Source organism: Photinus pyralis, unplaced genomic scaffold, assembly GCF_008802855.1.
Source record: "Photinus pyralis isolate 1611_PpyrPB1 unplaced genomic scaffold, Ppyr1.3 Ppyr1.4_LG4, whole genome shotgun sequence".
NCBI lineage: Eukaryota > Metazoa > Arthropoda > Insecta > Coleoptera > Lampyridae > Photinus > Photinus pyralis.
In genome coordinates, this window is record NW_022170511.1 from 32,313,160 (window position 1) to 32,324,759 (window position 11,600).

At 36.1% G+C, this 11,600-nt stretch overlaps 1 protein-coding gene across 2 annotated transcripts; it reads right to left on the reverse strand.

Annotated features, from left to right (window-relative positions):
* Positions 1-678: 678 nt before the first annotated feature.
* Positions 679-10,437, reverse strand: LOC116169711 (alpha-(1,6)-fucosyltransferase-like). Of its 2 annotated transcripts, XM_031485863.1 has the most exons (9): positions 9,863-10,437; positions 9,695-9,813; positions 8,238-8,500; positions 7,934-8,191; positions 7,718-7,883; positions 4,715-4,877; positions 4,355-4,592; positions 4,014-4,308; positions 679-3,966 (listed from the first exon to the last, which is right to left on the reverse strand). In XM_031485863.1, the coding sequence occupies exons 3-9, from the start codon at positions 8,477-8,479 to the stop codon at positions 3,643-3,645; spliced, it is 1,686 nt and encodes a 561-aa protein (XP_031341723.1). In that variant the 5' UTR covers positions 8,480-8,500; positions 9,695-9,813; positions 9,863-10,437; the 3' UTR covers positions 679-3,642. The 2 variants fall into 2 exon arrangements, with proteins under 2 accessions (XP_031341723.1, XP_031341722.1); XM_031485862.1 differs by having other exon boundaries at positions 9,695-10,437.
* Positions 10,438-11,600: the final 1,163 nt, after the last annotated feature.

Sequence of the window (11,600 nt, forward strand, 5' to 3'; positions counted from 1 at the left end):
ACAAAAAAATATTTAGACGTTTTCGTCTATCCGCAAATGTGTTAAGACAGGACATCCTCGTTCCATTTAGGTTGGAAACTATTTGCAAATGTTAGAATTGGTTCAGCAGGTCTTCACTTTATTTTTTTCAAAGCAGCCTCCTTTTTTTCTGTTCGCCAATAGATGTCACACTTAAAAAGTAGTAGTAGTTTGTGATTATATTCTAATTTATTCGCATTATTTTTCTAGATGATGATTGACGCAACTCGTCATTGGACAATTATACTAATCACTAAGTGCAGGGATGATAAGTAATTATTTATGTATTCACATCTGGCTGTTGCCCTGTATGTGTCGCCTACCCGTTTATTCCGGGGGGATTTTTACATTTTGTCTCCTCAACAGATTGCACTGCTAGCGTAATATTAGTCAAATTCAAATCTGTGACAACATGTGGACAAATTCCTCACTATCTGTGTCCTTGCATTTTAAAAATTCTATGTATAAGTCGACATTATCCAGTAAAGCGCACTGATATCTTTAGGCATTCGACCTTTTAATTGATTAGGTAAGTGTATGTTACTGTATCCTTTTGAAATTATGCATTTCATTTAATGATAATAGATTTAGTGTATTTGATAACGCCCTAGATAACGCCACACATGTTGGCGTGGCATTGTTCTCCATTTCTAATCGACCTTTTTATTAATTAGAATTGAATATCCCGATTACGACTAAATCTCTCGATCACGACTACATCTCCCAAATTAAGACTTATCTCGAATTACGACAAAATAAAAAATGACGGACGACGACCGGTGAGTTTGTATCACTAGACCTCAGCGACCCATACGTAAAGTAACCGCGAAGGGATCATTCCGGTTTAGTGTTACGGTAGGTTTTTTTTGCTGCTTCCTTTTTCCCGGACTTTTCCGTTTGGATTTCCGCCCTGTATTTATTTTATAACATATGTTAAATTGACATTTTAATAAGTTTGAATGAGTTGACTAAGTCGCTTTTTAACCGAGGTTAGATAAGTCATAACTTTAATCGTACAGATTATAGCGAAAGATTGTGCATTCTAATGACATCTGTCATTCTTATTTCAAATGGTACGCGTAACACTATATATAGTGTATACCACCTTCCTAAAGAGATAAGTATAAGAGCATTGTATTCTTCTTCTTATGAGTTGTGGTGTCACTGTTATTGCGTTGTCCAGAAACGTTCAGCGCCACGGTTCTATTACATACCCTTACCCATTCTCTTTAATTGGACAGGTTGATTGGCATACAACAAAAAACTAAACCTCTCGCCAGGAAAGATTGCCGGTATATACTGATAGTCATTTCACACGATGTCTTCCTATTCGATGGAGCTCTTTTATCTCCCTGCATTCATTTAGCAGCCATTGCTACCTTGCCCCTTTGGTTTATCTCCTTCATTTATTATTATTCGGTATTTCTTTCTTCCTTCTGCCGTATTTTGCCATTTATACTCCCTCCTTTCTTCAAATTTATTAATCATTTCAAATGTTATCCATGGCTTCTTTGCTTTTTTTTCCTTTCCTATACACCCACCTCCTCAGCCACTGCGATTATCTCATTCTTCATACTCTTCCTTTTGTCTTCTGTAGTTTCATGATTCTTCATTGCAACCTCCCTTTTCATTTGAATTCCTATATATTCGTTATCCATCTCCCTTAATTTTACCAGATCGCATTCCTTTACTCTTTTTTGTGACATTAATACTTTTCATAATAGTCTAATAAGCGAAATATTATTAGAATACGTGCATTGTAAGTAAAGGTACTTGTAGACGTGCCAATGGCCACTAGTAGTCGAGGCACACAAATTAAATTAAAAAAAAAAAAATTCTATTTCTAATTCTGCCAACAAAAGAACGTGGCAATCCACACACATTTTTCACCCATTTGGATATCTCTGTTCAATCATAATGAAATCAATCCGCTTTCGGTATCTGTCTCCAGAGGATTTCCGGCTGTAAAGTTTCCCTTTATGATGATCGAACCAAGTGTGGCCTATGACCATCTTCTTTTCTTTGCATCATTCCTTGATCTTAATCCACAATCTCTAACGGCTCTGTCCACTCTACCTTCTCCAATACTAGCGTTCCAGTGTCTCATCACTATTTTGCACCCACCTCTCGCTTCTTTCTCCATTAGAACATTCTATTTTCTCGTACATTTCTTCTATTTTGTTAGCTTCATAAGTACTAGTTGACATGTACACTTGTACAACAAAAGACTTTTTGGTACAGTACTTAATCGTGCTTGCTTCTCCTTCACAAATAACTTTCTCCACTACTCTCTCCACGCCACTCCTTCATTGACCAAAATGCCCACTCCATTCTTGCCTTTAGTAGTTCCGCTGTAGCAAAACATCATTCCGTCTTCTTGTATCAGTCCAGTTTACTTGGCTTACTCCAAAAATATCCAATCTATTTCGTTCCATATCCCTATTTTCAGTCTGCTCTTTGCACTCTTTGTAGGGTTCCCCGAATACTGTCTCGTCCGGAGATCCGAATGAGAAAGTATATTAACTTCGAAATATTTAGCATTCGAGGAATCCATACTAAATAAATGTATACTCGGCTATCAATGGGGTGGTCTACCCATCCTAATATCGATGGTCATTTTATAACCCTCGGGGACATTTATTTTATGCGTACCAGTATATGATTATTTTTTAGAGGTAGGGTTTTGATCTATTATACATGCTTTTTATACAGAAGTGGAGGGTTATCCTGCCAAAGGTTTAAGAAATTAATTTGTTGTTGATGGTTGTGGTAGTTGTCGACCTAAATACAACAACGCATCTTCCAAGGTGTTTGTAATCTTCGTTAAAATGTTAGGGTGGATACAAATTAAGCCATTCGTTCCTCTTTAATCGCCAAATTTGTTTACAAGAGGATTCTTACGTCGTTCGAAATAATGAAAGTTTCATGAAAGTGTCCGTGCAATTTCGAGCAGCATAATTAGAATAGTAGCTTATTTGTTGAATTTTAGGGCCTGCTACTTTATAAACGGCCACAAATTTGTAACATTGTTTTAAATAAAACGATAAACTAGTACTTCCGCCGAAAGAAGGAATTATTTATCTATTTTGCTCAATTTGTTTCCAGCGTCACTGGCATTGTGCGTAAGTTAGACCAGAACGATCTAGGAGTTAATTATTGTAGTAGGGTTGCTAATTAGCTTTTGAAATACACCGATAATTACCGTTTAGCAAATCCTGTTCGCCGTGCAAGTCACGTTATCAGAATTAATAGTTAATACGATAACACTATGTACGCTATTTGAAATTAAAAAAGAACACTTTTGGAAAGATTACGGACTGGTAATCTTTGCTCACGACACGAAGTTAAGATAAGTTTATAATCTCTTTAGTAAGTTGAGGGCTCTTCGTCCTAGACGTCGTATGTGATTTAGGCAAGGGTTAATTGTTCGTTTGATCCGTTGGTATCCAATACTTACAAATAATTGACATAGGTACTGTGATTACAGATAGTTTAATAACTAATAAGTTATGAAGGTAGGATTCGAGCAATTACTAAAATGTGAAATAAGGTAAAGTAGGTATTATTGTATCCTTTATGCCAAATTTGAGAAAGAGGAAATTGGCGATAAACCGAAAAAAATTGTTAAATAGTGTACTCAATTTCAGAGTACGTTGGAAATTTTACAGTCTCAATCTCTATTTCAACTTTATGGGATGGAAACAACCCCCATCTGTTCGTACGCAAATTTCTCCCCAAAGAATAACCATCCCAATTGTTACGCCAAAGGTCGATTAAGTCGTTCAGTTCAAGATCAATTTCCTCTTCACTTTCGCTTTGGTGTACCCGTATCGCTTTTCGCATATTGTGCAGTTGCTGTGAGTAGAAGTATACGTCGTCTAGCGATCGACATTTTGCCGAGGCGTCTGGTTGCTTGGTTTGCATCAACTCGTAAGCTAATCTGCAGGTCTGGAAAAATAAAGTTTACAAACGGGGCATTGTAGTTCATTATTTACTTCGGAGGAAAATGAGCAAACTAGAAAGTCCGTCAACGAGAGTATGTGCAAATCTATAATGAAGTTGAGTAAACCACTCGACGTTTCCGTTCTCTTGGTGTGAAATATTACTTGATAATCAGGGTATCTTTTTGTTAAATCGGAAATTACTTGAACATCATCAGCAGCGACATAAATTCTCCTTTTTGTTACAATCTGTTTTAACTCCAGCTGATTGTAATAGCGCTCGACTTCCCACATGTGCTCGTCCAGTGTCAAGCTTAAATCCCCACTACCAGTTTTTGCTAAGTGTACACTAAAACTTGTTTAAGCACCGTCATATTTTGGAACTGAATACGTACCCTACGATTGGATTCTTTAGCTTTAGACTTCGCATCGTGGCTTCGATGTAATCTGTCGTATTGTTTTGGTAGCGTAAAACATATTGTAGAACGTGTCCAACCCACCATACGATTGGATTTCCATGCAATCGTGTTAGTCTTGGCGCCAAGTCTTCTGGTACCGCCTGAGGAGCATATTGGGATCTTGGATTCATTGATTGCACATTTGGGATTGAAATTACTTGTGAAGTTTCTTTTCCTAAAATTAACATTGTACGTTGACAATCTTGAGCAGATAAATTAAATCAGTCCATGTGACGCTAAAGTTTCTTTTCCTATCTTACGCATAACATGAAACAATTTCAAGAGGGATGAACTTACCAGGCCAAATGTCAGCACTATCGTAATTCATTGTACATGTCTCGCTGAGAGGTTTAAATACCCCTTCAAATCCCTCAAATTTAAGTATAACCGTTCTTTGAGTACCATACCCCACAATAAAGCACGACACCAGACGATGAATTTGACAACCATAACTGCAATCCTGCGAAATAAACGTGGCCATTAACAGGTTAATTTTTACAATATCGGGGCAAAGCTCTGTGTTGGTAGATTTGGCTTTTGGTGAAACTATCTCGCAGAGTGCCTATTTCATTAGTTTAGAGTGAGAACATTAAAATCCGTCGCTCCTCCAACCCCACTCCCCTTCTTCTGAAATATAACCGAAAAACTGAAAATGTCAAATTTCGTTTTCATTTTCCCTAGCTTAAACGGTCGGAGACTTTATATAGACATGTTTTTGGTATTATATTTATATTATTCATTTATACTGCTTTCGTTTGGGAGCGAGAAAATGTGAGCGGAATATCCATTAAAATTTGTTGTTATACATTGCACAAACATGTAATAACAAGGACCGTTTCTATTTGCGAATTTACACGGCATTCTAATCTAAATTAGCATTGAGAATCTCTTTGAGCCTTGGAATAATTAAGTGCCATATTATGAACATTTTGATCCGTTTATATAAATTTATTATAAAATAAGTGGACATTATAAATGTGGATTTTCTCCGACCTCTTATAAAGAGGAATTTTGAATCTTATTGAAACTGAGTGGCAACCATTTTATATTAGCTGCTCGCAAAAATTCAAGGGATCGTTGTGCAACATTGGGTTCAAATTGTAATACGAGTAATCATTCTTCACTGAGGCATTTTAATTCAATAGCGTCTGTCCGTTCTTTTTGTTGTTGTTGCTTGTCCATTTAATGGCATCGCACCACTTCACATCAAAGTAATAATTCAATCTTGTTCGGCATTTATGTGGGAGCTAATCGGTTGCTGCTGTTCACTTGCTCCGTATTAAGACAGGAACGCCATGCAACAAAATTCTCTCTTGTGCATACGTGCCTGTCTGATTAGCTTTCGTTGCATCTAGAATCTGAATTGCATGTGCATAAGAACGCAAGGGACCAATAAATCAATATAGTATAAATTGTGATAATCGCACGGATATTGATTGATTTCTCATTCTATGGGCAATGATTTAATTGATTAAAACAAAGGGGATTTCCATTTATATTACTTTGTGTCCCATTTATTGTCTGTACATAATAATAATCGTATATTGGCTTGTGTTATTGCTTTAAAAAATGTGTATACGTGCCAGAAAAGGGGAGTATTGCATAATATTTATTTATTATACCAGACGATAAAGGGGTGTTTTAACCAATTAACTTTCACGAGATAAATTTCCCTTTATCGTACAATTTCTGAAAATTCTGTAGGTATTTAATTTAGACGTCCAAAATATCAAGTTTAGGTTCTCGCGTCGTTTCCATGGCAACAATATTTTATTCTGTTCTGAAGTTCATTTTATATCGGGCTCTGCGTCCCATTTTTAATAAGAAAGGCGTGTCATTGAAATGCACAATGATTTTATTCACTTTATCTACCCTTTACGACACTTCTCCTAGCTCGGGATTTTATAGGCGATACGAGAAAGACCACGTTCGTATATCACACTCGGTAATAGCGCCCAAATCTCGCCGTCTCCACATCATAAAGCCCCGTCCTTAAAGTTGTTAATCACACGGCCCGATAGGTTTCTGTACATTCCTCGTTTTTCAACCTCGATCTTCTACGGGTCCTCATTTGCTGCCAGCCAGCCGGCCGGCCATAGTGGGATTAAAAGCTACCTTTTTTACAAATAAATTTGCAAAAATGCGCTAAAAATCGAAAGAATCTGAGGAAAAATCTGACGGAACTTAACTAACTATAGGATCTAATGAGTTTGAAGAATCCAAAGCATCGAAAGCAAAGAGAATAATTGAAAAACTCGAAGAAATGTAAAAATGAGAAGAAGCAGAGGAATCGACAGTTCACGCAAATGACTCGTAGAAACTGAAAAATCAAACCAATTTGAAGAAAAGAAGCAACCCGAAGAACTATAAGAATATTGAAAACTTGAAGAATCTTATGTATATAATTCAAAAGAATGGGAAACCTATGAATAATAGAAAGTAAAGACTAAAGTCGAACGGAAAACCGAATAAGCCGAATAACCGTAAATATCCGATTAATTTTGTAGTAGTACAGAATTTGAGAAATCTAAAAACTGGGATAATTTAACGAATCGAAAGAATAATAGACATTGTGATGAAAAATCTGGAGACACGGAAAAAATGGGCAAAGTGATGAATCGGAAGTAACTAGGAACCTAAAGAATTGGAAAGATTGAGTAATTAGAAGGACTAAAAGTGAAGAACACCCAGTGAGATTTTAAAAAAGAAATACAAGGAAGGTGCTGAACAGTAAAGGCAAAACAAAAAATGGAACTCTTTAAAGAATTGAAAGAAAACAAATCCGAAAAACTCGAAAGGATCAGAAAAATTGAAATAATGTTATCAATACCCCAGAAGAAACTAAGGTATCCAGAAGAGAGAGAGAGGAAATAAGTAATGGAGTGAAGAAGGGAGTATATGTGCCGAAAACAAGTAGAACAATCGGAACAAAGCAAAAAAAGAAATATTAGACGAAGACCAAAAGAAAGAGAACTGGATGATTTGAAAAAAAGGAGGAGAAATAAAGGCACAAGAAGAAGAGCAAGTCGACATAGAGAGGGGGTAAAATTTAAGTTAGAGGATGTTTTTAGTGTTTTTCCGAAACACATTTTGTATTTCTAAACATAATGATTTCTAGCATATGAAACATGAAAAAATTTACTCTTTAAGTAATAGTACCAAATCAGAAAATAAATCTCACGGATTTACATCTGTAAATACTTTCTCTAACCGCATATACGCGTGGAAACCAAGCAGAGGTGAATTGATAATGTTATTCAGGTTTGTGAAGGTTGTAGAAGAGAATAAAAGGAAACTTACCTGTTCAACATGGCAAATTAATTTTTTTGCTGTTTTGCAATTCTGGGGATTTTGTAAATAATTGAATCGTCGCCACACTAATCCAGCTAAATCATCTCTTTCTGCTCGTCTCCAGTCCTTGTAACCATCCTTCTGCATCACTTCATCAATATCGCTTAACAGAGCCCTTCAAATTTGATAATGAGTAACATTTTAGTATAAAGCGTTCGCTCCTACTGCGTATGATCTAGTGCCATCGCTAAGATGTCATCCAAAGTCGGTTTTAGTGATTCCGCAGCTTCCGATTTCATTTTTTGGAGTTGTGCCTTTACAAAATACCAAAACTCGTTAATATTATTTTTTATATGTCTTTGCAAATGTTGGTACTCTGTGGAGGGTCTCTTTAAGGGAACTTTACTTCCATTTGACGAGGAAAGTATCTCTAGACGTTCTTCTAGGTCGTGTAGCGTCCCTTCTTTATCGATAGTAATGTCACTGCAACCTAAATGATGATTACTGTAATTTATGGCGCGCCACTCACATCTTTTCAAAATCTCTCAATATCTTCAGAAGTTGCCGGTTGCGCCTCTGCAATTCCACTAAAAGGGACTGTGCGCTACTTAAACGGTCGATGTATATGGCAGTAGCAGGTTCCTGTGTGTTTTCCAAAAGGAGGCATAATACTACAAAAACGCTAAATAACGAAAAAAGCACCCAGCGACGTTTCCACTGTACAAAGGAATTTGATAAGCGTTGTCCTTCAAGAAATATTCGAGCCACCATTGTACACTAACACTAAAATGGCTGAAAATAGAAAATAATGCCAATATATAAATAAATCGGTACCAAACACGGTAGTGTGAAATTGTTTACTATTTTTAGTTTTAATGTGAATGGAACGTGCTGTGTACGTAAGATTATTTTCCCATTCTGTATTGCTACGTATCTGTTTAGATAGACTGGTGGGATCATTCTCCCAGCTAACTTTTTACAGTACTATTAAGATTATTGTACCATTTTTAAATGCTCAATAAGCAACGTAGCTACAAAAAGGTGCATTAGATAAAAATACAATGGGAGAAGGAATGTATTCATAATGATCCAAAGCGTGGAAAACCTTTGAATCCACTCTCCCATAAAACAAGAGTGCACACAATTGGTTTATAAAGGCTCTCTACCACCTAAAAAGGCGTTACACAAATTTATATCGGGAAGGGGAGGGGGGAGCTATGGTTACAAATTTTTGGTAATTCTCATAATTGAGTAGCCAAAGGGATGGAGGATGTCCACAAAGACACAATTAAGAACTTGAACGTCTGCTTCTGCACAACGGCTGTAGCGTGCATAAAGCATAAATTGTCCAATCAACTATCGCGGTTTTAAGGCACCGTATCTTTCCCGATCTCTCCCCCGTCCCTATGACGTCTTTTCAAAACAAAACAAAAACGCTTAAGAGGATGTCGCTTTTTACCGAATGATGACTTGGAAAATGCTGTGGAGTCGTATTCCTCAGAATTATCATAATAGTTATTTACATAAAAATTAGAAAAATGACGATGAAATATTGAATTAATTTCCGGGTCAGGTAATGACATTTTACTGACGAGGATTGTATTAAATTTTACCCGAAATCATCTCTTAATACAACATTTCAATTTTTATAGATAACTTTAATTTAATGTCAATCTGTAAGTGATGACATGAGTCATTATAGACCTTTGGAAATATCAAAAAAGTCAAATAGATAATCTAAATTATTCGAAGAGTGTGAATGATTTAAATAATCGGAGTCTGAATAATATGGAGAGCCTTGAGAATTAAAAAAAAATTAAAAAATACGAACAACTCGATAAACTAACAGAAACGCCCCCCTCCCCTCCTGATTGGAAGTTACACTGCACACTTGTACCCTTTGGACAATATTTCTGTTGTCATCAATTTCATTGACTCGTCAAACATAATTTATGATACCTAATATTAAATTGTATGTATACTTACCAAAGAGTCAACAGTAAAGCAAGCAACTGAAGCGGTTAATTGTGTTTACTCGTCGATGCACATTAAATAAACATTCAGATGTACACATTTTCCTAGAGGCAGCGTGCGAATAAAATTAGCTGTACAACGATATTTAACAGTCACATATACTCTGCTGATAAAGCCTACCTTTATTACAATCACTAACTACACAATGTAATCTTGGATAAATAATCCAGCTGTTTCTAGATACTAAGATGAGGGAGTCATTAATGTTTATGTACTACGTTAATCAATGCTTCCATTTAATGTTAATACCTCTTGGTAGGGTACAAATGTAAAGAAAATATAAATCGAATATACAGCGCGCCAACAATTGACCAAATGGCAGGTGGTAGAAATAAGATCGGGAAAAAATCTTCTCCAGGATCAGTAAAAGCTACACTGCAGTTTTTGCGACCTCATGTTTGTCAAATGAGTTTCGGAGTGGACAGAGATACTAAGATACATAATTCACTCCAACCCCATTTTTTTACGAACCCTCAATTGTATACTACATTTTATTTTTAAGCGATTTTAAAATTGATAACGGAACATCAAGTGATGATCACTATAAACTGTTACATATTGCCATGTATAATGGCAAACTGTCACTTAAACCACCCACAAGCGCATTTGTCCAACTAGTGCAGGTACTAACAGAACCTTTAATAGTATATTAAGATACAAGTGTATAAGCAAGTCTTTAAAGCACGCGCAACGAGTAGTGGCACGACGCGAAGCGGAGTGCACTTAACTCTTATCAGGGTCGTAATTTGGACTCTATGAATCACCGGAACACTTGAAAGCCTTAAAAAAGGCTTCTCTTCAGTGACAAACGCTGTATAACCAATTTTAGCACGGCGAAAACAATCTTTAGCTTTCTTCAACGCAACTTTACAATTAAACAAGACAGACTGCCTTTTCAAATACGCTCAAACACGGTAGTATATACCAAAACAAACGGCTACGTTTGAAACGTCCATCACCAAAGAGGCTTGACCAAAAGTCCCCACTTAACCAAATACTGCGTCTTCAAAATAATTAACATCTGCTTACGATAACACGTGTTTATCTTTGACACTTTGACTTTTATTAAACAAAATAACCTTCTAACAATGTCTAGTTATGCACTACGAACTGCTTTTCCAACGACAACGTAACTTCTTTCGTAAACGGACAAACCGCATCAACTTCTGCACTGCGAAACTGCGTTTTTAAACAAATAGTAATTGTTTGGCAACATTAACGCACAGAGAAACACACGCTCTTTACCCATATCATCAACAAAACAGAACGGGACGCGCGTCCCCACTTACGCCGTCAAAGGATCGTGCACCTGTCTTTTTGTTATCTCTTCTAGCGACGAGAAAGAACGCGTGCATTTATTAAATTAGGTCCGATGACTTTTATATCGCAAAACGACCAGATGTTTCTTACATTCTAACGCACAATTTTTATATCTTATAATTTAAATAAATAAATTCACACGAAGAATTTAATTTAAACAAAAAATTAAGCAATTAAGGAAAGCTAAAATCGACAAATAGATCAATTCCGTGATTATTTGTAATAAAATTCTCTAGATTTCAACTAAATTAAAATATTCACACATACACAATGGCCCGTTCTTATTTTCGGTATTGTTCCAACCTAAAAAAACGTCTACCTGACGTTGTTTACACAATATATTATTGCTTTTCAACCACGAAATCAATGCACTTTCTCTAATTGGTGATAAGATGCTGTTTCTTGGTTAGTTGTTTACTACAATTACCAGGAAACTCCATAATTGGAAAAAACTCCGAATTTTCCACATCTTATAGAAACCTAACGGAAGATTCTTGCTAGACTTTAAATTACATAAATTGACACTTAGTTACTGAGT

Bases quoted from the DNA above. Each gene is read 5' to 3' on its own strand.
- LOC116169711 (XM_031485863.1), bottom strand. From the start codon at position 8,479: ATGGTGGCTCGAATATTTCTTGAAGGACAACGCTTATCAAATTCCTTT. The intron at 4,593-4,714 runs GTAAGTTCATCC...TGTTAATTTTAG, and splicing joins TAGTGCTGACATTTGGCCTG to GAAAAGAAACTTCACAAGTA. The intron at 3,967-4,013 runs GTAAATAATGAA...TTATTTTTCCAG, and splicing joins TTTGCTCATTTTCCTCCGAA to ACCTGCAGATTAGCTTACGA.